The sequence below is a fragment of the Monodelphis domestica genome, chromosome 4 (genome assembly GCF_027887165.1).
Source record: "Monodelphis domestica isolate mMonDom1 chromosome 4, mMonDom1.pri, whole genome shotgun sequence".
In the NCBI taxonomy this organism is placed as follows: domain Eukaryota; kingdom Metazoa; phylum Chordata; class Mammalia; order Didelphimorphia; family Didelphidae; genus Monodelphis; species Monodelphis domestica.
The window spans coordinates 428,526,382-428,549,383 of NC_077230.1; the positions used below are offsets into that span (position 1 = coordinate 428,526,382).

Consider the following 23,002-nt stretch of genomic DNA (forward strand, 5'->3'; position numbering starts at 1 on the left):
GGCCACTTTCAGGTTTACAAAGTCCTGAATAACCTGTGATGTGGATTTTATTTTTGCCTTTATACTTCTATAGTTGGGAGCATTGCAATCTTTCTGATTGTTTGTAGTTTACATAATTTTATAATTGGGGTAGAATAGACATTGATTGTATTAATAATATGGAATTGCAGATTAAGGTTAGCAGCCAGGATAATCTTTATAGTAAGTATATTGGGAATTGATCAAGTCCTGTTAGAGAATATGTTTATGGATTTCTCTTGCAGCAGCAGTGAAGCTGTAATGGAGTGTGCCTGAGAGGAGGCAGAAGGCATCATATTAGGACCCACAGGATGTGAAAGACTTAAGACTTTGGAAAGTCTTAAGTGTTTTGATTGTTAGTTTTTGCCAAAGGCAGATTGCCTACCTTTCTGGCTCAAATGTCAATGGGCTGGAGACATAGGAGAATGCCCCCAAATACCAAATGCCTGTACCTGTACCGGAAAGCTTTCCCACCATTAGTGATGACAGTCCAACCCCACGTAGCATTCCCATTTGTTGGTTTATGTGGTCAGCAATGTCCGGTCTTGACCAAAAGGGGGGGGTGGTGTCAACATGGAATCTAGCAATACCAAACTTGTGGCCTATTGGGATCTGGTGAACCCCAAGTTTTAGGACTAGCTTATAGGTTGGAGAGCCCAAAGTTTGTACTTGTTCCCTTTTCCCCTAGGAATTCACCCTAAAGGGTATCCCAGATTGGCAGTTTCAGACTGAGTAGGGAAGCCTCACGGGAATTACAATCCTAGTTGGGTGAGACTAAGCATATGCTAAGGACCCTCTTTGTTTTAGGTAGTCTCACCTTTTGTATCCCAAGAATCACACCTGGGCCAGAACCAGCCTTTAGTATCCATTGGAAGCAGTCCCTTCTCTTACAGCATAGACTCTAGCTATGAGTCCTTTCCCCAGCTTGATTGTATCCTGTGGGAGTAGTTTGAACACTTCAATTTCCTTTGTAGCTATACTGATGTCAATCATCTTTCCCTGCCCCTGGATACCCCAAATGGTATAGAGTTTCCCCAAGTTATTTTGTTCCCTGGAGCCCATCTAGCATGGCACTCCCAGGGGTCAGTGACCAGAGCGGCCAGTTTAATCCTCAGACTCTGTGCAGTCTGTGTGGCGCAGCTCTGTGTCAAGGCCTACTAGGGCTGAACCCCTTTTGTCCTTGATTAAAGAGTGATTTTTGACTATTTAATAGTTCTGTGTATTTTCCCAGTCAACATTAGCAATATTGATTATCATGAGTTTTACTTAGCTATTTAGTCTCCTTAGGAGCAGGGGTCTAGGTCAGAGAAAGTTTTTATTTTCCCTTTTCCGCTGTCTCCTTCGAGAGAACCGAGGAAGTAGCTCTGAACCCCATTACTTTCAGAGGCCTAGATAAAGAGAGACAGTTGGAAAGTTCTGGGTCCAGTCTCTGACTTCCTCAGGGGTCCTGCCTCTCTCTTACTTTCTTGGGATCAGTTGGCTGGATCTTTGTCTGACAGCCAAAGAAGCTTTTAGAGACTTTAGATACTGTTTACTTTAGAGTGGAGAAATACAGACAGTTTAGAATGATTCTGATTTACAGAGAGCTTTTCCCTTTAGAATCACAGAAGAGGCTAAAGGGCAGTTTGGAGAAACTGTCAGAAGCCTTTTCTTCTCTGACTGAGGGAAGCTGAGGGGCTCCATTCAGCATCTCTACACAGAGAAACTGACCTTTTGAGTTTCATAAATTGCTTTAAGAATATTTGTGAATGAGAATAGGCTAGAAAGTTAGAGGTTAAATCTTTAGTCAGTGAGTGCAGATTAAGTCAGGCCTGTTTGCAGGCAAGAAGAAAACTCTGTGAGGAGTTAATTTGGCGGAGGGGTTATTTAGATATTGAGTATAATAGATTTCCCATCATATTCCTAACTCCTAGTTTCTATCCTTCTATTCCTCTTCCTACCTCTACAAGGAGTAAATAGATGTTGGATTAATCTGCCTCCATCGTCCATCGACCACCTGCAAATCAGATTAAACTCTGACAACTTTAGCTGATTATAACTTGCCTTTACAATTTTTTTTTACTAATATTCAATACTATACCAGCTTAATTATACTTATTACAGCTTTTAGTGTGAGTCAAATATCCAATCCATTTGAGCAAGGTTTTGGTCAATAAATAAGCAGTTAAAGTGAACTAAAGATGCTTTTAGATCCTCAGGATCTCATTCTCCAGAAGGGGGAAATGGCAATGGTGAATTAGTATTTCATTTTCCACAGGGGAAGTGAGCAGTATACATTTTCATTATGAGAATTTTTGAATTTTATTTAAACAATTTTTGAAAATGAAATTATTTGAAAGAACTTTCGACATCTAAATTTGTCGATGGTGATCTAATACGTGCTTGGAAAGCATTTTTTAAAATGTTTTGGTTTTATACTAGGATACACTCAATTAGAATTTTGATTTGCTATTCACTGTTATGTCTTTTTAATTTCTATCCACAAATGGTGAGTGGGGTCATTTCTAGGTTTGTAAACCTTCATAATCTGTGTTGTGTGTTTTCCTCTTTTATGTTTATTTCTATATACTCTGTATCCTTCTTGTTCTTACTGTAACAACACAATTGCTTTGGTATTGTTAGGCAGAGCATATTAGCTTAACAAATATGGCTTATATATTTCTACTTGCAACAAGTGGATTTTAGTACTCTTGGTAGTGGGGAAAGCACTATCTCCCAAGGCAGTTTCTTCCTTATGTCTTTTCTAGCCCTTCTCTTTTCCAGTTCTTTCAATCAATCTCCCTGTTGGCCTTCCTCTGGTCACACTATAGAGAGCCCATTCCAAAATATCACATCTAGAACTGAACATTGGGTTCCTGATGGATTTTGACTCATGCACTCTCTCCTGGGCACTGTATGAACACAACTACAAAACACTTTCCACACAATTAAAACTAGATCTAAATAATGGGAAAAACATTCAATTGCTCATGGTTAGGGTGACCTAATATAATTTAAGTGACCATCCTACTCAAATTAATTTACTTATTCTGTGCCATACATATTCAATTACCAAGACACTTTTTTTACTGAATTAGAAAAAAAATTATAACAAAGTTCATTTTGAAGAACAAAATATAGAATATTAATAGAACTAATGAAAAAAATGTGAAGGATGGAGACCTAGCAGTACTGGATCTTAACCTGTACTTTAAAGCAGTGGTCATCAAAACAATAAGGTACTGGCTAAGAGATAAAAGGGAGGATCAATGGAATATACCTGGACTAAATGAACTCAGCAAGCTGATATATGATAAACCCTAAGATCCCAGTTTTGGAGACAAAAACCCACCATTTGACAAAAAACTGCTGAGAAAATTGGAAGACATCATGGGAGAGATTAGGTTTCAATCAACATCTTACACTGTACACCAAGAAAAATTCAGAATGACTTAAGTATAAAGAAGGAAACTATAAGTAAATTAGGTGAACATAGAATAGTATACCTGACAGATCTATGGGAGAATAAAGAATTTAAGACTAAGTAAGAGAGCATTATGAGATATTAAATGAATAACTTTGATTACATCAAATTAAAAAGGTTTTGTATAAACAAAGCCAATGCAATAAGTGAAGCAACAAATTGGGGGGGGGTCTTTATAACAGAAACCTCTGACAAAGGTCGAATTTCTCAAATTTGTAAGGAGCTAAATCAATTGTACAAAAAATCAAGCTGTTCCCCAGCTGATAAATAGGCCAAGTAAGTTTTACAAATATCAATGAAAGAGAGGAAGAAGTCTCTTTGGGCCAAATGGAATTAATTCCCCTTGGTGAGAGGAAGTATAGGATTTAGGTCTTGATGAATGAAACTGAGAAGAGGGATTTCAATATGTAAAATTGAGATTTGAGGACATGCGGTCCTGGGTTAAAATCTGGCCTCAGATTTTAACCAGCTGTGGGGCCCTGAGCAGATCCCTTAACCCCCGTTGCATAGCCCTTACTACTCTGCCTTCGGACAATAGACATTTAAATGTCTATCTTACCCAAGGAACTTAAAGACTAGAGGCTATATTTTGAGGCATTTCAGACTCCAATGGTTTATTTAAAAAAATCTCAGTACTCTATTGCATTTTTCTTGATTGTTTTAAGATATAACTTTGTGATTTTAAATTCATATATTACTGGATTCAATATTATTCTCTTACACTGAAGGTTGATTGAATTTATTTTGAATGTACTGATTTTTGGCTACTGTTAAATTCTGTTTTTCCCCTATAACTAATGAACAAATATTATTGTAATTAAGCCCATATGAAAAAAAAACAGCTTTTTTCTATTTTGCCTAGGATGGATGGACTTCAGAACTGGTTACAATTGTATAACAGCCTTTGGCAAAATTAATGTGCTAAATATCTCAAATGATTTTAAGGGTTTTTTAAATATGATTTTTGTAATTTTTTTAACAATCTCTGGTTATTTTTGCCTGCCCCTACCAGGAGGTAAGGCCCATTCTAGTAGCTGAAGTGAAATACATTTTATAAACCCCAACCTTCCCGCATTTCTAAATATGTGAATGGAAGTTGGGCTGTTAATCTCAGGGCATGTACCCCTAAAAAGCCTCCAAAAGGAGCATCCCTTTATTTATACTCTTCAGCTCACTATTTTACTTCCACCAGAATGATATCTAGATTTCTTGATTATCTTCTTAACCCAAGATGAGTTTTACTTTGTTTTAAAAATATGTTTAAATACCAAGGTTGAAGGATTGCTATGTTTGTAAAAATTGTGACAAATGTCCATCAATTCATAGGTTTCAAAAAATGTCATAAAGCAACTTATATGAAATCTGAAAGTGTGTTTGTTTGCTATTGTAATTAATTGGGCTATTGAGAATTTTGGGGATATTGATATCTACATATTTGTACTACTGTATTTTAAAAAATGAAAAATTGTTAACCTTGTTCAATTCATTTGCCTTTTACTTACAGTGGAGCATGGCCACATATTATGAGGAAATGGATCTCATTTTTGGTGAGAAAGCCTTGTAATCTTTATTTTCTTAGCTGACACAGAGTGTCAATGATTAAAAACTACATTTTTGAATTTTTTAAAGCTCTTTTATTATTATATTTTTCTTGCATGTGCAATATACTATTTGTTTTTATCTCTCTTTTTTATATTTCAAGCACATGTCACCAGAATTAAGATTTTCTTTAACCTTTTGACTTTTCAGTGCTACAAGTTTAAGATACATTTGCTAATGCATGCCCTAAAAAGCTTGTGACTATAAAAACAATGCCACTAATTATTTAAATAAATTATGGGACTTTGCTTAATGATTCTGTCTGATTCCAGGACAAGATATACACAACAGAGCCATTGCACAAAGCCAAAGAAACCCAATCCAGGATGGATTGATGCACTTCTAGGCCAATACAAAAGTCTTGAACCTAGTGTGAAGACTTGAGGTTACTGTGTTTATCATTGCTACACATAGCTTTCCTTGTGTCCACACTCACTCTGAAGATACTCACAGAGGAGTATCCCCGAAACCTTGGCTCCTATAATCTGGTCCCCTTTTCTGCCTCTCATAGTGTGGTACTTTTCTGTAGCCTTGGCTATTGACTGGGTAAATGCATCATTGCTTAGATCATTTTAATTGGGCCCTGATTCAAGGACCTGTTATAGATTTATTTTTCTTTTTACTTGGAATTTTTTCACATAAGACTTTGCTAGTCTATATTTTCATCCAGAGTTTTTTTTCTTTTTTTCTTTGGATTTTTCTGATATCCTTTTAATATCTCTTGCCAATTGATTCATATACTTCATTCCTCAGCTATGCATCCCTAAGTGATCCTGTATTTGTCAATCATCCTCTTAACGGGGGAATGTAAAAAATATCATTTAAATTGCAAAGTTTAAATTCCTTTTGAGAAAAATTTTAGGTAAAGAAGATGCTACCTCTCTGAACCCAGAAACTGAACTGTTGGAGAAGACATAATGAAGATGCCTCCAGACCACAAGTTGCACAAAAATGAACTTTGGGTGTAGTTGACTGAACATTTATTTGAATGTATACTTTCAGGCCAAAGGGGACTGCCTCCTAACTGGCTTTCTGTCAATACATCCAGTAATTATTGGTTTTGTTCTTTTTTTTCTCTTATCCTCAAATTATTGTAATCTTTATATTGATTATGTTCTCATGATCCTTTGGGGAAGGACTTCTTCCCAGAGGATCAAACGGAATAATGTAAAATTGAGATTTGAACTCTGGACTTCAATCCCCACAAGCCCTTGCTCCACTTCCCCAAAATGCTTTGTAATCCCATGGAATTCTGAGGTGGGTGAGATCAAGAAGGTATTTAAACTGATTACAAAGGCTTTTTCTCTCTCTTGGACTTCCGTTTTGGGGCAGACATGGCTCTTTCCATAATGTAGATGAGGTCTTGTCTAGGCCTCTGGCCTAGGCACATATTTTTTTCTTATTCTGTATTTTCTTTAATCTTTAACCTTTAATAAACCTCTAAAAATATAATACTCTTTGCAGAGAGAAACTGATTTCTACCTGCCTCAGTCTCCCCTAAATTTTAATCATTACAAATACAGACTATTCCCTAAGGGGCTCTGAAAAAAGGCCCCTCAGATTTGGTGTGGGATCAAGTATTAGAAAGGAAAATCATTCTATGTGCTCACGTTTGTTTTTGTCTCACATTTTGGTTCTGCCTCCTAATAATGTAAATATTTCCATTATTCTTATATCTATTATAGGGATCTGTGATCAGAGATCTTTGATGTTACTATTGCAGATGTTTTGGGGGCTGTGAACTGTGACATAGGAGTCAGCAGACTGCATCAATAAATGTTGTATGGGTTCTGACTGCTGCATCAACTGGCCTTTCCCCCATATCTCTCTCTCCTTCTCCTTAGGCCTGTCTATTCCCTGGATCACAACAATATTAAAAAAATATTATGTAAACTTAAGCAGCAGCAGGATTGACAGAATTGACTTAGAGAAAAGCTCTACTGTGAGTAAATGCTATCAAAAAGCACTGAATATTGCAAAGAAAGCTTAGAAGGCATGAAGAGTCAGTTCATGCAGCCAACTTCACCATCATCATATTTTGAGAAATTGCCACAGCAGCCATCACCCTGAGCAATGAGCACTCAACTTAGAGGCAAGACCCTGCACCAGCCAAAAGATGACAAATGACTATAGTCTCAGATGATGGTTAGCATTTGTAAATTAAGGAACATACATTGGTGTTTAGATATAATGCATCCTTAATAGACTAGAGTATGGTATAAACATGACTTTCACATGCACTAAGAAACTTGCTATATTGGCTTTGTTTTGGTGATCTGGAACCAAACCTGCAACATCTCAGAGGTCTGCTTGCACATACATGTGCAGTGCAGGGAACGAGAAGGACTGAGTCATTTCATTTGGATTTCAGAGTAAATGATGTCCGCAGTCATTGAGGACTTAGACATTGCAGATGGTTTCTAGGCATTGAAGTTCAGAGAAACATTGGGTTCTTCTTCAATCTGCCAGGAAGAGAGTTGGATCAGTGGAAGGAAGGTATCATCCTCTCAGGCCCCTCCGACTTGGGGAATATGTCAAGATTCAAGGCTGTTAAAGACTACATCTAGTATAACTGATATCTGAAGCCTAGATGTCCTCTAAGCTTCTCCCTGGCCAGTGGCCATCCAGCCTATTCCTGAAGACATTCAGTAACAGGGAGCTCACTACTCCTGAGAGAGCCCACTCAACATTTGAATAATTCTTGGTTTTCAAAGGAAGTAGTCAATTAATCCTGTTTGCCTCATTTTTATCATCTGTAAAATAAACCGAAGAAGGGAAACCACTTAAGTACTTTTGTCAATAAATACCAAATAGGGTCATGAAGACACAGGCATGTCTGAAATAACTGAGTAAGTTTAACTTTTCTGAAAGGGAAATTTTGTGATTCTAAACCATACTGTCTATCTCAGTCATATTCTCCCTTTGGCTCCTCTTGTTTGGGACATACTCCTGGAGAGGGGCAGGGACTGTAGCCATTGTTCTGTATCTCTAGTCCAGAGCCTAGGTATCTTGTATGAGCAAGTGGGTGATAAATATTGTGTGATAGAGGTGAATGGCTTGTGTGGCCCAGGTCAATAAGATGAATGAATGAATACATCTGTGGACGGATAAGAAGAGGATCAGTGATATGGGAGGTGGGGAATGGATGAGGCTTGGTGCTAGTTCAGTGTTACTTATCAGCCTCAGTTTCCTTATCAGTCAAATGAAGATAATGGTTGTGCTTTGGAACCCAATGAGATCCTATATTACTTAGTAGACTTAAAAGTTCTGGGTATCTGGAAACTCTTATAATTAGTATCATCTCATTTCTCTGTGCCTACAAGATTGCCCAATTTGGGCCAATAGGTTCCCTGACAGAAAGGGATAAAGCTGACCTCATTAGGTGAGCCATCAAAGTAGGAATGACATGGGGAAGCAGAGGGGTAGGAGTGAGAAAACAACAAGGGTAGAGACAAGTTGGCAGCATAGTAGCAGGGGCTTCTCTGGATCTCCTTCCAACTAATCATTAAAAAGCATCTCAAAAGGCCAAAAATCAGAACCAAACGAATAAAGGGCTTCCCCCACTGGACACAGTGTGAAAAGGGGCAGTGAGTAAGGATTCTCCTGCTATAAGGGGGAGAAACTGTGCAAATCAAAGCACAAGTTTACCACCTCTCCCCCCAACCACCTACTGAGCCAGTTAAAGCCAAGGCCAAGAAAATCTCCAAAGTTCAGGGGCTGACTCAAAGCACCACAGACATACCCCTGAGGGTTGTGCCTGGCCTTGGCAATGAGACTCAAAGCTAAATGATACTGTCTTTGCAGCAGGGGCTGCAAAGGAGTAGCCAAAGCAGAATTAGGGACAGAACACATTGTGCAGTTGAAAATCCAAGAGGTAACAGCTGAGGAAGATAGCCTCAGGGCAAAATGCTTTGAAGCAGGAGCTACACATTAAAAAAAAATCACAGATCTACCTGCCCTCACTCAAGCCTCTGAAAGGGAAGGAAAGATAGTCCCAAGGCAAAACCATTGAGACAGAGTCTAAGAAAGAAGTGACAGCCAACAGGCAAGAATTCCAATTTTCCAAGGGCCAAAGGAGTAAGCAACAGCATAAAAACCTCTTGACCCTGGAAAATTTTTATGGAGAAAAAAAAAAAACAAATGCAGAATATCCATACTGTGCAGTGGGTAGAGGGAGTCCACATCATCCTCTTCCTCATTTCTTGCTCTAGGGCCCAGGACTCTCACATTAAAATAAAAAAACCAACAACAATATCTTAACTTCTGTTTTAAAATAGATATTAAAATTTAAAGCAGAAGAGCAGTATGGGCTAGGGAATTGGGGGTAAGTGACATGCCCAGGGTAATAGAGATAGGACATTTCTAAGGAAAGATTTGAAGCCAGTTCTTCCTGTCTCTAGTCCTGGCCCCTCTATCCATGGAGTCTTTTCTCCTTGTTGCTAGGAAAAGAGAAAGCAAGAGAAGGAGAAAGCTGTGGGAGAGACCTCAGAACTGGAGTGTTACCACCATCCTCAGAAGGAAATGCTTTTTCAGTGTTCCAATTCCTGCACAGTCCAGAAACCTTAGCACTAGATGACTGGCATGGAGAGTTGTCTTGTTAGCCTATTTCAGATTTTCCCCACTACATAAACTCTTCATGTGGGAATGAGGATCCCAGAATTGCCACAGGAAAGCTCACCAAAGGAACCACCTGCATCTCACATACAATGCCAAAAACAATGGGAAAAAGTAAGAGTGAGAATGTGACTCCTGGGAAACAAGTTCTCTGCTGCAAGTCTGACTTGGTCAGGTTGGGATGGATGGCTTTTTCCCCTCTTTGGATCAGAATAGAATCTTTCTCTCTTTCTAGAGCTGGGAGGGGAAAATCCCAAGTCCCTTTTGAAAGTTAGGTAAAAGAGAAACCTGGTCCATGGAAGTCAAAGGCTTTAAAGGGGAAAAGGCACAAAAATGGAGATTGGAGGAGTCTTTCAAAGCAATGGGGCCAGCAGGAGAACCCAGTAGGTGCTAAATCTGTTGGTCTATGCCTTTACTTACAGAGGTGGGATACTGAGGATTTGTACTATGTAAGGTTATGTTATTGACCCTGAATAAATATCAGACATGATTTGCCTGAGGTCTCAATCACAGCAACTAAGCTCCTTAAGAAATAAGGGAGGAAAAAACGGGTATGCATGGTGGCAGATTGGACATGGCTCAATTCACCTCCTCAGACCCAACAATACAGATGACCCCAAAAGACCCCCAAAAAACGATCCTCATAAGAACAGAGAGACTCTACAGTACGGTGCAGAACTGGAAGTATGTGGGATTCGGGCATTTCCACACTATAAGGGAACGAAAAAGCTCCCACTCAAACTTGAGCTGACCTACCCTCCCCCACCATACCTGCGGAGCCAGAGTTAAAATCAGCACACGCCAGAACCAAAGAGTGAAGGAGGGGCACACCAGGAGAGAGCAACGGGAAGCCCCAGGTATTGAGAGCTGACTAAGACCACCAAGTACTTAACCCTGAGGGCAGTAACACCCGAAACCCAGGCAGGTGGGCAAGGAGAACTCAGAACTCAGGCTTTTAGAACCAGCATGCCGTAATCAATGAGTGTGTAAAGGACACCCCTGAAGTGAGCAAGGGGCATCTATTGGTCTTGGGAGTTCACTAAGACCACCAAGGACTTACCCCTGAGAGCAGTAACACCCAAAACCCTGGCAGGCAGGGGAATGCAGACCTAGGGCGCCCCCCTTCCCCCCCCGGAAGATAGCCCAGGTGCGGAGAATTGAGAGCTTGCCCAAGGCAAAATGCCTTGATCATTAGATACATACACAGAGATCCAGCCCTCCTCATTCAGATTTCTGACTGGAAAGGGAAGGAAAAACCATTGAGATGGCAAACAGTGCCCAGGAACAACTTCCCAACATCAAGAAAAGCAAGAAGAAGGGGTTGACTTTGGATAGTTTTTATGGAGGAAAAATACAGACTACAGAGGAAACAACAGAAGAGGAAACCCAAATAAATCCTCCAAAAGCTTCCAAAAGAAATGGAAATTGTCCACAATCTCTCAAGGAATTGAAATTGGAGGTTATCAAAAAGATGGAGGCCTTCTGGCAGGAAAAATGGGAAATAATGCAAAGAGAATACAACAATCTGAGGAACAAGAACTCCCAATTGGATGTACAGCTGGAAGCTTCAAAAAGCAGGATAGACCAAACTTAAAAGGAAAACCAGTCTTTAAAGACCAGAATTAGGCAACTGGAAGACAATGATCTTGCAAAACAGCAAGAATTAATAAAGCAAAGCCAAAAGACAAAGAAATTAGAAGAAAACATAAACAGAAAAAGAAATCCAACAGGCCATCAAGGAACTCCCTAAAAAAATCCCCAGGGCCTGATGGATTCACAAGTGAATTCAATCAAACATTCAAAGAATAGCTAATCCCAATACTATACAAACTATATGACATAATAAGCAAAGAGGGAATTCTACCATATTCCTTTTATGACACAAATGTGGTACTGATTCCAAAGCCAGGAATGTCAAAAATGGAGAAAGAAAACTACAGACCAATGTCCCTAATAAATGTAGATGCAAAAATCTTTAACAGGATAGTACCAAAAAGACTCAAGCAAATGATTAGGAGGGTCATTCACTATGATCATGTAGGGTTCATACCAGGGATGCAGGGTTGGTTCAATATTAGGAAAACCATCCACATAATTGACCACATCAACAAGCAAACCAACAAAAATCACATGATTATAACAATAGCCGCAGAAAAAAACCTTTGATAAAATACAACACACATTCCTATTAAAAACACTAGAAAGCATAGGAATAGAAGGGTCGTTCCTAAAAATAATAAACAGTATATATCTAAAACCATCAGCTAATATCATCTGCAATGGGGATAAACTAGATGCATTCCCAATAAGATCAGGAGTGAAACAAGGATGCCCATTATCACCTATACTATTTGACATTGTACTAGAAACACTAGCAGTAGCAATTAGAAAAGAAAAAGAAATTGAAGGCATCAAAATAGGAAAGGAGGAGACCAAGTTATCACTCTTTTTGGATGACATGATGGTCTACTTAAAGAATCCTAGAGATTCAACCAAAAAGTTAATTGAAATAATCAACAACTTTAGCAAGGTTGCAGGATACAAAATAAACCCAAATAAGTCATCAGCATTTCTATATATTTCCAACACAGCTCAGCAGCAAGAACTAGAAAGAGAAATCCCATTCAAAATCACTATATGAACTATATGAACACAACTACAAAACACTCTCCACACAACTAAAACTAGACTTGAACAATTGGAAGAACATTCACTGCTCATGGGTAGGACGAGCCAATATAATAAAAATGACCATCCTACCCAAACTCATTTATCTATTTAGTGCCATACCCATTGAACTACCAAAAATTTTTTTACTGATTTAGAAAAAAAAACATAACAAAGTTCATTTGGAAGAATAAAGGATCAAGGATATACAGGGAAATAATGAAAAAAAAAAAAACCACAAAGGAAGGGGGCCTTGCAGTCCCAGATCTCAGACTATATTATAAAGCAGTGGTCATCAAAACAATTTGGTACTGGCTAAGAGACCAAAAGGAGGATCAGTGGAATAGACTCGGGGTAAGGGACCTCAGCAGGACAGTATAAGACAAACCCAGAGAACCCAGCTTTTGGGATAAAAATACACTATTTCATAAAAACTGCGAAAATTGGAGGACAATGTGGGAAAGATTAGGTTAAGATCAACACCTCACACCCTACACCAAGATAAATTCAAAATGGGTGAATGACTTGAACATAAAGAAGGAAACTATAAGAAAATTAGGCAAACACAGAATAGTATACATTCCAGACCTTTGGAAAGGGAAAGATTTTAAAACCAATCAACACTTAGAAAGAGTCACAAAATGTAAAATAAATAATTTGGACTCCATCAAATTAAAAAGTTTTTGTATAAACAAAACCAATGTAACTAAAATCAGAAGGAAAGCAACAAATTGGGAAGCAATCTTCATAAAAATCTCTGACAAAGGTTTAATTATTCAAGTTTACAAAGAGGTAAATCAATTGTACAAAACATCAAGCCATTCTCCAATTGATAAATGGGCAAGGGACATGAACAGGCAGTTCTCAGCCAAAGAAATCAAAACTATTAATAAGCACATGAAAAAGTGCTCTACATCTCTTATAATCAGAGAGATGCAAATCAAAACAACTCTGAGGTTTCACCTCACACCTAGCAGATTGGCTAACATGACAGCTATGGAAAGTAATGAATGCTGGAGGGGATGCAGCAAAGTAGGGACACTAATTCATAGCTGGTGGAGTTGTGAATTGATCCAACCATTCTAGAGGGCAATTTGGAACTATACCCAAAGGGCGATAAAAGACTGTTTGCCCTTTGATCCAGCCATAGCACTGCTGGGTTTGTACCCAAAAGAGATAATAAGGAAAAAAAAAAAAAACTTGTACAAGAATATTCATAGCTGCACTCTTTGTGGTGCCAAAAATTGGAAAATGAGGGGATGCCCTTCAATTGGGGAATGGCTGAACAAATTGTGGTAAATGTTGGTGATGGAATACTATTGTGCTCAAAGGAAAAATAAAGTGGAGGAATTCCATAGAAACTGGAACCACCTCCAGGAAGTGATGCAGAGCGAAAGGAGAAGAACCAGGAAGTCATTATTCACAGAGACTGATATACTGTGGTACAATCTAAGGTAATGAACTTCTCCATTAGGGACAATGCAATGTCCCTAAACAATCTGCAGGGATATAAAAAACACTATTCACAAGCAGAGGATAAACTGTGAGAGTAAAAACACCGAAGAAAAGCAACTGCTGGACTACAGGGCTGAGGGGATATGACTGAGGAAAGACTCTAAATGAACACTCTAGTGCAAATACCAACAACACGGCAAAGGGTTTGAGTCAAGAACACATGTGATACCCAGTGGAATCATGCGTTAGCTATGGGAGAGGTGGTGGGAGGGGTGGGGAGGAAAAGAAAATGATTTTTGTTTCCAATGAATAATGTTTGGAAATGACCAAATAAAATAATGTTTTTTTTAAAAGAATAATAAAGATAAAGTAAACTAAAAAAAAAAACACTAGAAAGCATAGGAATAGAAGTGTCTTTCTGAAAAATAATAAGCATTTTATATCTAAAACTATCAGCCAACATCATCTGCAATGGGGATAAACTAGATGCATTCCCAATAAGATCAGGAATGAAACAAGGATGCCCATTATCGCCTCTATTATTTAACATTGTACTAGAAACACTACCAGTAGCAATTAGAGAAGAAAAAGAAATTGAAGGTATTAAAATTGGTTATGAGGAGACCAAGCTGTCATTCTTTGCAGATGACATGATGGTCTACTTAAAGAATCCTAGAGATTCAACCTAAAAGCTAATCGAAATAATCAACAACTTTAGCAAAGTTGCAGGATACAAAATAAACCCAAATAAATCATCAGCATTTCTATATATCTCCAACACATCTCAGCAGTGAGAATTAGAAAGAGAAGTTCCATTCAAAATCACCTTAGACAATATAAAACACTTAGGAATCTATCTGCTGAGACAAACATAGGGACTATTTGAACACTACAAAACACTCTCCACACAATTAAAACTAGACTTGAGCAATTGGAAAAACATTAACTGCTCATGGGAGGGATGAGCTAATATAATAAAAATGACCATCCTACCCAAACTTATTTATCTATTTAGTGCCATACCCATTGAACTACCAAAAATTTTCTTCTCTGATTTAGAAAAAACCATAACAATGTTCATTTGGAAGCACAAATGATCAAGGATATCCAGGGAAATAATGGAAAAAAATAAAAAGGAAAGTGGCCTTGCAGTCCCAGATCTCAAACTATATTATAAAGCAGTTGTCATCAAAACAATTTGGTACTGGCTAAGAGACAGAAAGGAGGATGAGTGGAATAAACTTGTGGTAAGTCACCTCAGCAAGACAGTCTATGACAAACCCATAGACTCCAGCTTTTGGGACAAAAATCCACTATTTGATAAAAACTGCTGGGAAAATTGGAAGACCGTGTGGGAGAGATTAGGTTTGGATCAACACGTCACACCCTACACCAAGATAAACTCAGAATGGGTGAATGACTTGAACATAAAGAAGGAAACTATAAGTAAATTAGGGGCACAAGCAAGACTTAGAAAGAGTCACAAAATGTAAAATAAATAATTTTGACTACGTCAAATTAAAAATTTTTGTACAAACAAAACCAATGTAACTAAATCAGAAGGGAAGCAACAAATTGGGAAACAATATTCATAACAAAAACCTCTGATAAAGGTTTAATTACTCAAATTTTCAAAGAGGTAAATCGATTGTAAAAAAATCAAGCGATTCTCCAATTGATAAATGGGCAAGGGACATGAACAGGCAGTTCTCAGCCAAAGAAATCAAAACTATTAATAAGCACATGAAAAAGTGCTCTACATCTCTTATAATCAGAGAGATGCAAATCAAAACAACTCTGAGGTTTCACCTCACACCTAGCAGATTGGCTAACATGTCAGCTATGGAAAGTAATGAATTCTGGAGGGGATGTTGCAAATTCCGGACATTAATTCATTGCTGCTGGATCTGTGAATTGATCCAACCATTCTGGAGGTCAAACTATGCCCAAAGGGCAATAAAGACTCCCTGACCTTTGATCCAGCCATAGCACTGCTGGGTTTATACCCCAAAGAGATAATAAGGAAAAAGACTTGTACAAGAATATTCATAGCTGCCCTCTTTGTGGGGGCAAAAAATTGCAAAATGTGGGCATGCCCTTCAATTGGGGAATGGCTGAACAAATTGTGGTATATGTTGGTGATGGAATACTATTGTGCTAAAAGGAATAATAAAGTGGAGGAATTCCATGGAAACTGGAACAACCTCCAGGAAGTGATGCAGAGCGAAAGGAGCAGAACCAGGAGAATATTCTACACAGAGACTGATACACTGTGGTACAATTGTTCATAATGGAATTCTCCATTAGTGCCATTGCAATGTCCCTGAACAATCTGCAGGGATCTGAGAAAAAACACTATCCACAAACAGAGGAGAAATTGTGGGAGTAAAAACACATAGGAAAGGCGATTACTTGACTACCGGAGTTGAGGGGATATGATTGAGGAGAGACTCTAAATGAACACCCTAATGCAAATACCAACGACATGGAAATGAGTTTGGATCAAGGGCATGTGATACCTAGTGGAATTGCGTGTCGGCTATGGAAGGGATGGCGGGAGGAAAAGAAAGTGATCCTTTTTTTCCAATGAATAATGTTTGAAAATGAACAAATATAATAATGTTTAAAAGGAAAATAGAAAAAAGAAAATTAAAAAAAAAGGATACTTAAGAGAACAGTTAAAAGTCTTGTCTTTGGAGCTTCTTAAGTTTCAAGATTTCTTCCCAGGCACCAAGGTTTCTTTCCCCCTACCTCATCAAGCCTCATCTCTGACTTACAACTAACTCAAAGTTAATCTGTCAGCCATATGCACTATTATTCTCCTATTCAGCTAATCTAAGGAGTCTGGATATGTCTCAAGTTTTTTCCCTTCACATAGTTTCTCACTAGGTTATGTAATATTTTAATTTATGAGGGTGTTTGGAGCTTAATAACTTTATTAGATGAAAGTAGTAGGAGGAGGAGGATTGGTAAAATAAGGGAAAAGTAGAGGAAAGATAAAGAGATACTTAGTGTTAAAAGGACTTTCCCTCCGGATTATGTGTGTTTGTTTGATATCATCAATCAGTGACCTGTAGGTCGTTTACCATTGAGATGTGCAGGTATTGACAAACCCTCAGAGAAATGAAGTTGAAACCAAGTAGAGGGGAAACTGACCCCACAGAAACTGCCCCCTTGGTTGTTGCCAGGCAAACTGAGGAACTATGATCCATGAGAAACTATGAGATGTGATGGGGGAGAGATAGTGGGTGGAGAAAACTGATAATAAGGTTAGATCAAGGAACTTCTCCTGGTATGTCTCTCTGCCTCTCTCTGTCTCTCTCTTCTTCTTCCTCCCTCACTCCCTCCCACCAGCCTCCTGGGGTCTCTCTAGTCATAGCTTGTATATGAGACCTCGGGTCACCTTCCTGGCTAATTGAGACATTGAAGGTTAGCCTCAAGGATGGGAGCTTCTCCATCTTAACCTGCTGTGACCAGAAGTGCAAAAGATTATCCATTTTTCCAGGTGAAGAAACTGAGGCTGAGAAAGGAAGAGACACACTTACTACACAGTAGACAGGAAAGGAAGGATTCTACCCCAGTTTTATGATTCTGAACTCAGGGATCCTTCTACCAAAAAACATTGTGCCATGGCACCAAGAGGGTAAAATGTCACTTACCTCTGTTTCTCTCATGGCAGGGAAGGAGAGAGCGAACATAAAGTTGGGGGCCCAATCCAGCTACTCACCATAGATTATAACATTCTTGGTTGCGGTGCGCGTCAAACCAGTGAATGAGTTGGCCGCACTACAGGTATAAGTTCCAGCAAGACTCAGGGATGCAGTAAAAGAAAATGTGGCAGAGTTGCTGACAGGTTGCCCATTGTGTAACCAAGTGAATTGGACTGGTGGGTTTGATTTAGAAGAACAGCTCAAGGTAATATTTGCCCCAATAGGGTACTCATCAACTGTACGGACAATCGTGGCAGTATCTGGTCCATCTAGAGGAAAGAGAAGGATTCCATATTGAGATTATGGCAGAAAGAAGGGGCATCTCCTATTCTGGAACCCATCACCAGGGACAACTGTGTTTCCCTGATCCTCCTTTGAGCTGAGAAATTCACAACTCATCCTCTACTTTAGATCTGAACTTAGAAGATCTTAGGGATTTCTTCAGTTCAGCACCCTGGCTGGCCACCCTCCACCAGAGAGCATGACAAAGCCAATCTGTACTCCAGAAAAGTTAAGGGGCTTGGGAACCTCAGAGTCTTGATCTTTATTTCTCAGAGAAGTGACTGAATTAGATGGACCTCTGGGAACACACCACCAGTCTATAAGCATGCACCATATAGGAAGAAGCAATTTACTCACAGGCAACGTCCAGTGTGAATGGATCACTCCTATTACTATAAAATGGGTTCTGGATTTCACACTCATAGGGTCCTTTGTTTTCCATTCTTATGAGATTGCGGATAGTGAGTGTCCTCTTATCCGGGGACAGCTGTATCCTGCTACCAGATGGGGCAAGTCCATTTATGAACCACCGGTAAGTGTGAATTTGACCTGTAGCCTGGCATGTGAATGAGAAGTCCTTGGTCTCCACTGCAGTAATGTTGGAGGTGACAATGGTAGGTTTGGACAGTGGCGCTGTGTAGAGAATAGACAGAAAATGACTGTGTTGGTTCTTTTTCTTACCTTATAACCAAATAACTGGTTCAGAAGTGGCCTGTCTAAGACCTTGGCAGGCTGGAGGCCAGAGACCAAGAACCTGTGATTTCAATGGCAAAGACACCCCTTTCTCTGTTGTAGATCTCAACTCCTCCAGGCCTTAGGATAAGTTCATCTTCACTTCCTGTGGCTGACAAAGACATTCACATGGAACCCAAGCTCCTGGTGCTCTCAGTCTTGCTGAGCTGAGGCAAACTGGTCCAGGGATGACAGACCCCTTCATCCAGCACCTGGGTTTGGATTTGAGTCCCTTCTAGCTTGGCAGGACAACCAAGAGTTTGTTTCCTTAGTCTGGACCTCAAAAAGCTAGGGTTACTTACTTTCATGGCTTGTTAAGGATATTGGGAGAAACTGGAGAGGATGGGCTAGGGACAGGCCAGAGAGAGATTATGTTCAGAAAGGGAAACATTACTTTAACTCTGAAGAGGAAAGAAAAGGAAAGGCAGAGAGTGGAAATAGATCACTTAGTAGCAGGGTACAAAAGGAAGAGCCTCTGGCTGGGAGTCAGGTGAGACCTGGTTCAAGTCTATTTTGAAACCATAACAACATCTCTAGTGCCTAAAACTGTGTTTTGCCCCCAGGAGGTAGTTCATACCCTTTATAGAAGATTCTGGAATTCCCTGATTTGGGCTTTTCCCTTTCCTTAGCAGTTTCCTGCCCTACAAAATGAGAATGAGAATATTGAAGGTGATCTTCTTGAAGAGCAAATATGATCTCATTTCTGGCAAGTTAAGCCAATGGGGACTAATTTTACCTGAGACTTCATGGCCCAAGGAGAGCCCATTTCTTATCTCTAGTTAGCAGGTAGGTCTTGCCACTGAGAGAGGTGTGTGTCCCAGAACAATCACTGGGGAACATCCAGTAGGCTCTCAAGACTTCCTTCTTGTGTCATCCTTAGCCAACTGTCTTCAGATTAATTTCCAATGTGGTAGGAATAAATTAGAAATATTTCAGCTTCCTTAACCTTTCTTCTTGTTATTTTAGTAGAGTTTTCACTTATAGTGACCAGGTAAAGACTATTTCCTAATGTGTTAATCTCTTTTCTCCTAAGAGCAACATTCAGGCTCCCTTTTTTTCTCTTGTCTCTCTATCACAGCTCAATTCGTAAAAAAAAAAAAACCCTTACCTTCTGCATTAGAATCAATACTATGCATTGGTTCCAAGGCAGAAGAGCTAGGCAATGGGAGTTAAGTAACTAGCTCAGGGTCACACAGGTAGGAAGTGTCTGAGGCAAGATTTGAATCAAGGAATTCCTGTCTCTAGGCTTGGCTCTCAATCCACTGAGCTACCCAGTTGACCCCACAAATCAAAACTTCAGAGGAGGTAATGACATCTTTTTCAGAAGGGGCTGGGATAATGATTGGAATCATCATGATTCTGATTTGGTACTCTACTATTTTTATTATCATAAAGATTGGAGAGTAGGATTGTGTTGCCTCTGACTCCTTTCTCCTAGTCTTTCTCCCAAAATGTGGGAGAGAAATCAAGATGATTCCTCAATTCCTTGACCTTCTTTAGGGCCCTGGTCTCCCTTCCTTCCCCAAGCTTGCCTTTCACAGTATTTACTACCCTGGATATCTCATTGGTCTTCTTTTCTGGGTTATTCATTGCTGCTCCTTTTATTTTCAACATTTTTTCCATAGGAAAGAGTTATTTCTCTTATTTTTTTAGAAGAGGTATAAGATCTAGACCTTTGTAGCCTCCCCAAAAAATAGATAAGATCTAGAAAGACAGAGAGGGAATGAATGGAGAGGAAGCAAAGGGAACAGGGAGAGGGCAGGCTGGAGATGAATTCAAACAGACATGGAGGACAGCAGTCAGCAAGCTGTATCTCAAGGAAACAGCCCCAGTGGCTTTCCTTGACTCCATAGGCTTGAACATTAGATTACTCCACCCTACTTAGTCTAACAAAAATCAGGGGATTGTGAACTTTAGATTACTCCATCTACTTAGTCTAACAAAATTAGGAATGTCTACACCATACTTAAGGATTAAGTATTTAGGAGGATGGCCTATAACAGACACGTGCTAGCAAATGACAAATCAGAAACAACTGACAGACCCCTGGGCTGTCCTAAGTCAAGCCTAAGATATTATTAGTACATGTGAGATGCAGGAACATGATGTAAAACCGTCTATATATTTTGAATCACTTCCTCTCTCCAGCCTCTTTGATGGAGGAGAGGTGGCTGGCAGCAGCATATCAGCATCTTGGCGTGGCTGCTGCTATTATCTGGATTTAGCGGTGAGTTTCCCTTGATACCATACTGGAAGAAGTCTAGTATCCTAGTTCAGGTGAGGCTCTTCTCTGAGATCTCTCAGAGTTTAGGCTGATTTTTCTCTCCTTTACCTTCCAAACACTATCCTCTTAGAGAAAGCCTCTAATCTTCAAAAGCCTCATGGCTAAGGACTTTGAACTCAGTCTGGCACAGACCAGGTGAGAGAAATCCTATACTTTTCCCTCTCTCTTTCCTTGATTTCTTCCCTATATATTGATTAAACCACCATATATTTCCAAACTGACTTGGTTATTTTATTTGGGATATCACCTGGTGACCAAAAATCAAACTTATAATAGGTCACAACCCTAAATTATCCTTACAAGACCAAACAGGATCCAGTTTTAATGAACTTGACTACCTGCTCATTTCTGATGCAAGAATGAGTTGGGATGCCTTGGAGAACTCAACTGATTAGGATTCATGAACTGATTCTACAACAGTGCTCAGACCCTTAAACAGGCTCACATCCAAACCAATCCCTTCATGGGTGAGTATGGGCTCCAATATTTGCCCCACTGTGATCAGATGCAAATCAGCCTGGCTCAATCATCCCTGGCCTCAGATCTATTGCTATAGGGCTTCTTATGTCCTCTGGATAATACTACCAGGACAGGAAGGACTCTGGCTCATTACTCTAAGAAGTTTCAGAGAGTATCAGTGACACCTAATGTTATCTAGGGCATACTTAGCCTCTGTAAGACTGTCTGTGGATACAACTGATTTCAGTTTCCTTGAAAGATCCTGGAAATCAAGAGAGTTCAATAAAATTAAAAGTAAAAATATTAAATAAAACCAGGATCTGTTTTTTTTTTAATAAAAAACAATGAAATAGATAAACCATTGGTTAATTTGTTTAAATAAATAAGAAAACAGAATTATTAATATCAAAAAAGGGAAAGAATGAATGAGTTAGCAATGAAGTTGAAATTTAAAAAAAAATTCTGAGGACTTATTTTGACCAATGATGTGCCAGCAAAACTGAAATATAAGTGAAATTGATGAATACTTATCAAAAGATGAATTGCTCAGATTCACAGAATTAGAAATAGAATACTTATATAACTTGATCTTAGAAAAAGACATTGAAGAACCACAAATGAGATTGTTTTGAAAAAATCCCCAGGATCAGATTGATTTACTAGTGAATTACAACAGTAAAGGAAAAATTAATCTCAATGCTATATAAGAAATCTTAAAAATATAGGCAACGAGGGGCAGTGAGGTGCTTATTGGATAGCAGGAGCTAGATTCAGGAGGACCAGGGTTCAGATATGGCTTCAGACACTTTGTGGCTGTGTGACCCTGGCAAGTCATTAACTCCTATTGTCTAGCCTTTACTTCTCATCTACCTTTGAACCAATACTTGGTATTGATTCTAAGAGGGAAGAGAAGGGTTTTTTTTTAAATATATAAAGAAAGAATCCCACCTAATTCCTTTTGTGACCCAAATATGGTTTTGATACCCAAACCAGGGAAAGCACATGCAGAGAAGAAAACTAGATATTCCCCTAATGAACTTTGACATAAATATTTTAAATAAAATACTAGCTTTGAGATAATCAGATATATCACAAAGATCATACACTATAACCAGGTGGAATTTATATCTAGAATATAGGGCTAGTTCAATATTTGAAAAACCATATTTGACTATACTAATACTACTACTACTAATAATAATCATGTTATTATATTCATTGGTGCAGAAAAAAGCATTTGTCAAAATATAAAAGCCATTCCTGTGAAAAATACCAGAAAAATGCAGGAATCAGTGGAGCTTTTCTCATCATAAGTAGTATGTATCTGAAAGAAAAGCAAGCACTATCTATAATTGAGATTAAATGGAATAGAAAGCATTCCTGATACATTTAAGGGTGAAGGAAAGAGTCCTTTTTGCACCTCTATTATCTAATATTTGTCAGTATTGTAATAGAAATGCTTTTGTTTTTGTTGTTCAGTGGTATCTATCTCTTTGTAACACAATTTTTTGGGTCATCTTGGCACAGATACTGGATTTTTAGTGAGAGAACTTTCACACATTCCTAATGAAAAGAACAGATCTGAATAGTGTAATAATTAAAATTAATATATCTAACAGTTATTGTTTTTCATGAAGTTTATTACTAGTAATGGTAGATCAGCACATATTTAAATCTCATCATTTACTCTAAGTTCTCAGACCACGTGTAGCCTATTTT

General features: G+C 38.8%; 1 protein-coding gene across 2 annotated transcripts in view; it reads right to left on the bottom strand.

The window, feature by feature from the left end:
* LOC103092745 (carcinoembryonic antigen-related cell adhesion molecule 5-like) overlaps positions 1-23,002 on the bottom strand; it is a 203,878-nt gene that overhangs the window by 83,978 nt on the left and 96,898 nt on the right. For both annotated transcript variants that reach the window (XM_056796419.1, XM_056796420.1), the window contains 2 exons: positions 18,166-18,441; positions 17,544-17,795 (listed from right to left, as the gene is read on the bottom strand). In XM_056796419.1, coding sequence (XP_056652397.1) covers positions 17,544-17,795; positions 18,166-18,441 — 528 coding nt within the window. The remainder of the gene's footprint in view (positions 1-17,543; positions 17,796-18,165; positions 18,442-23,002) is intronic.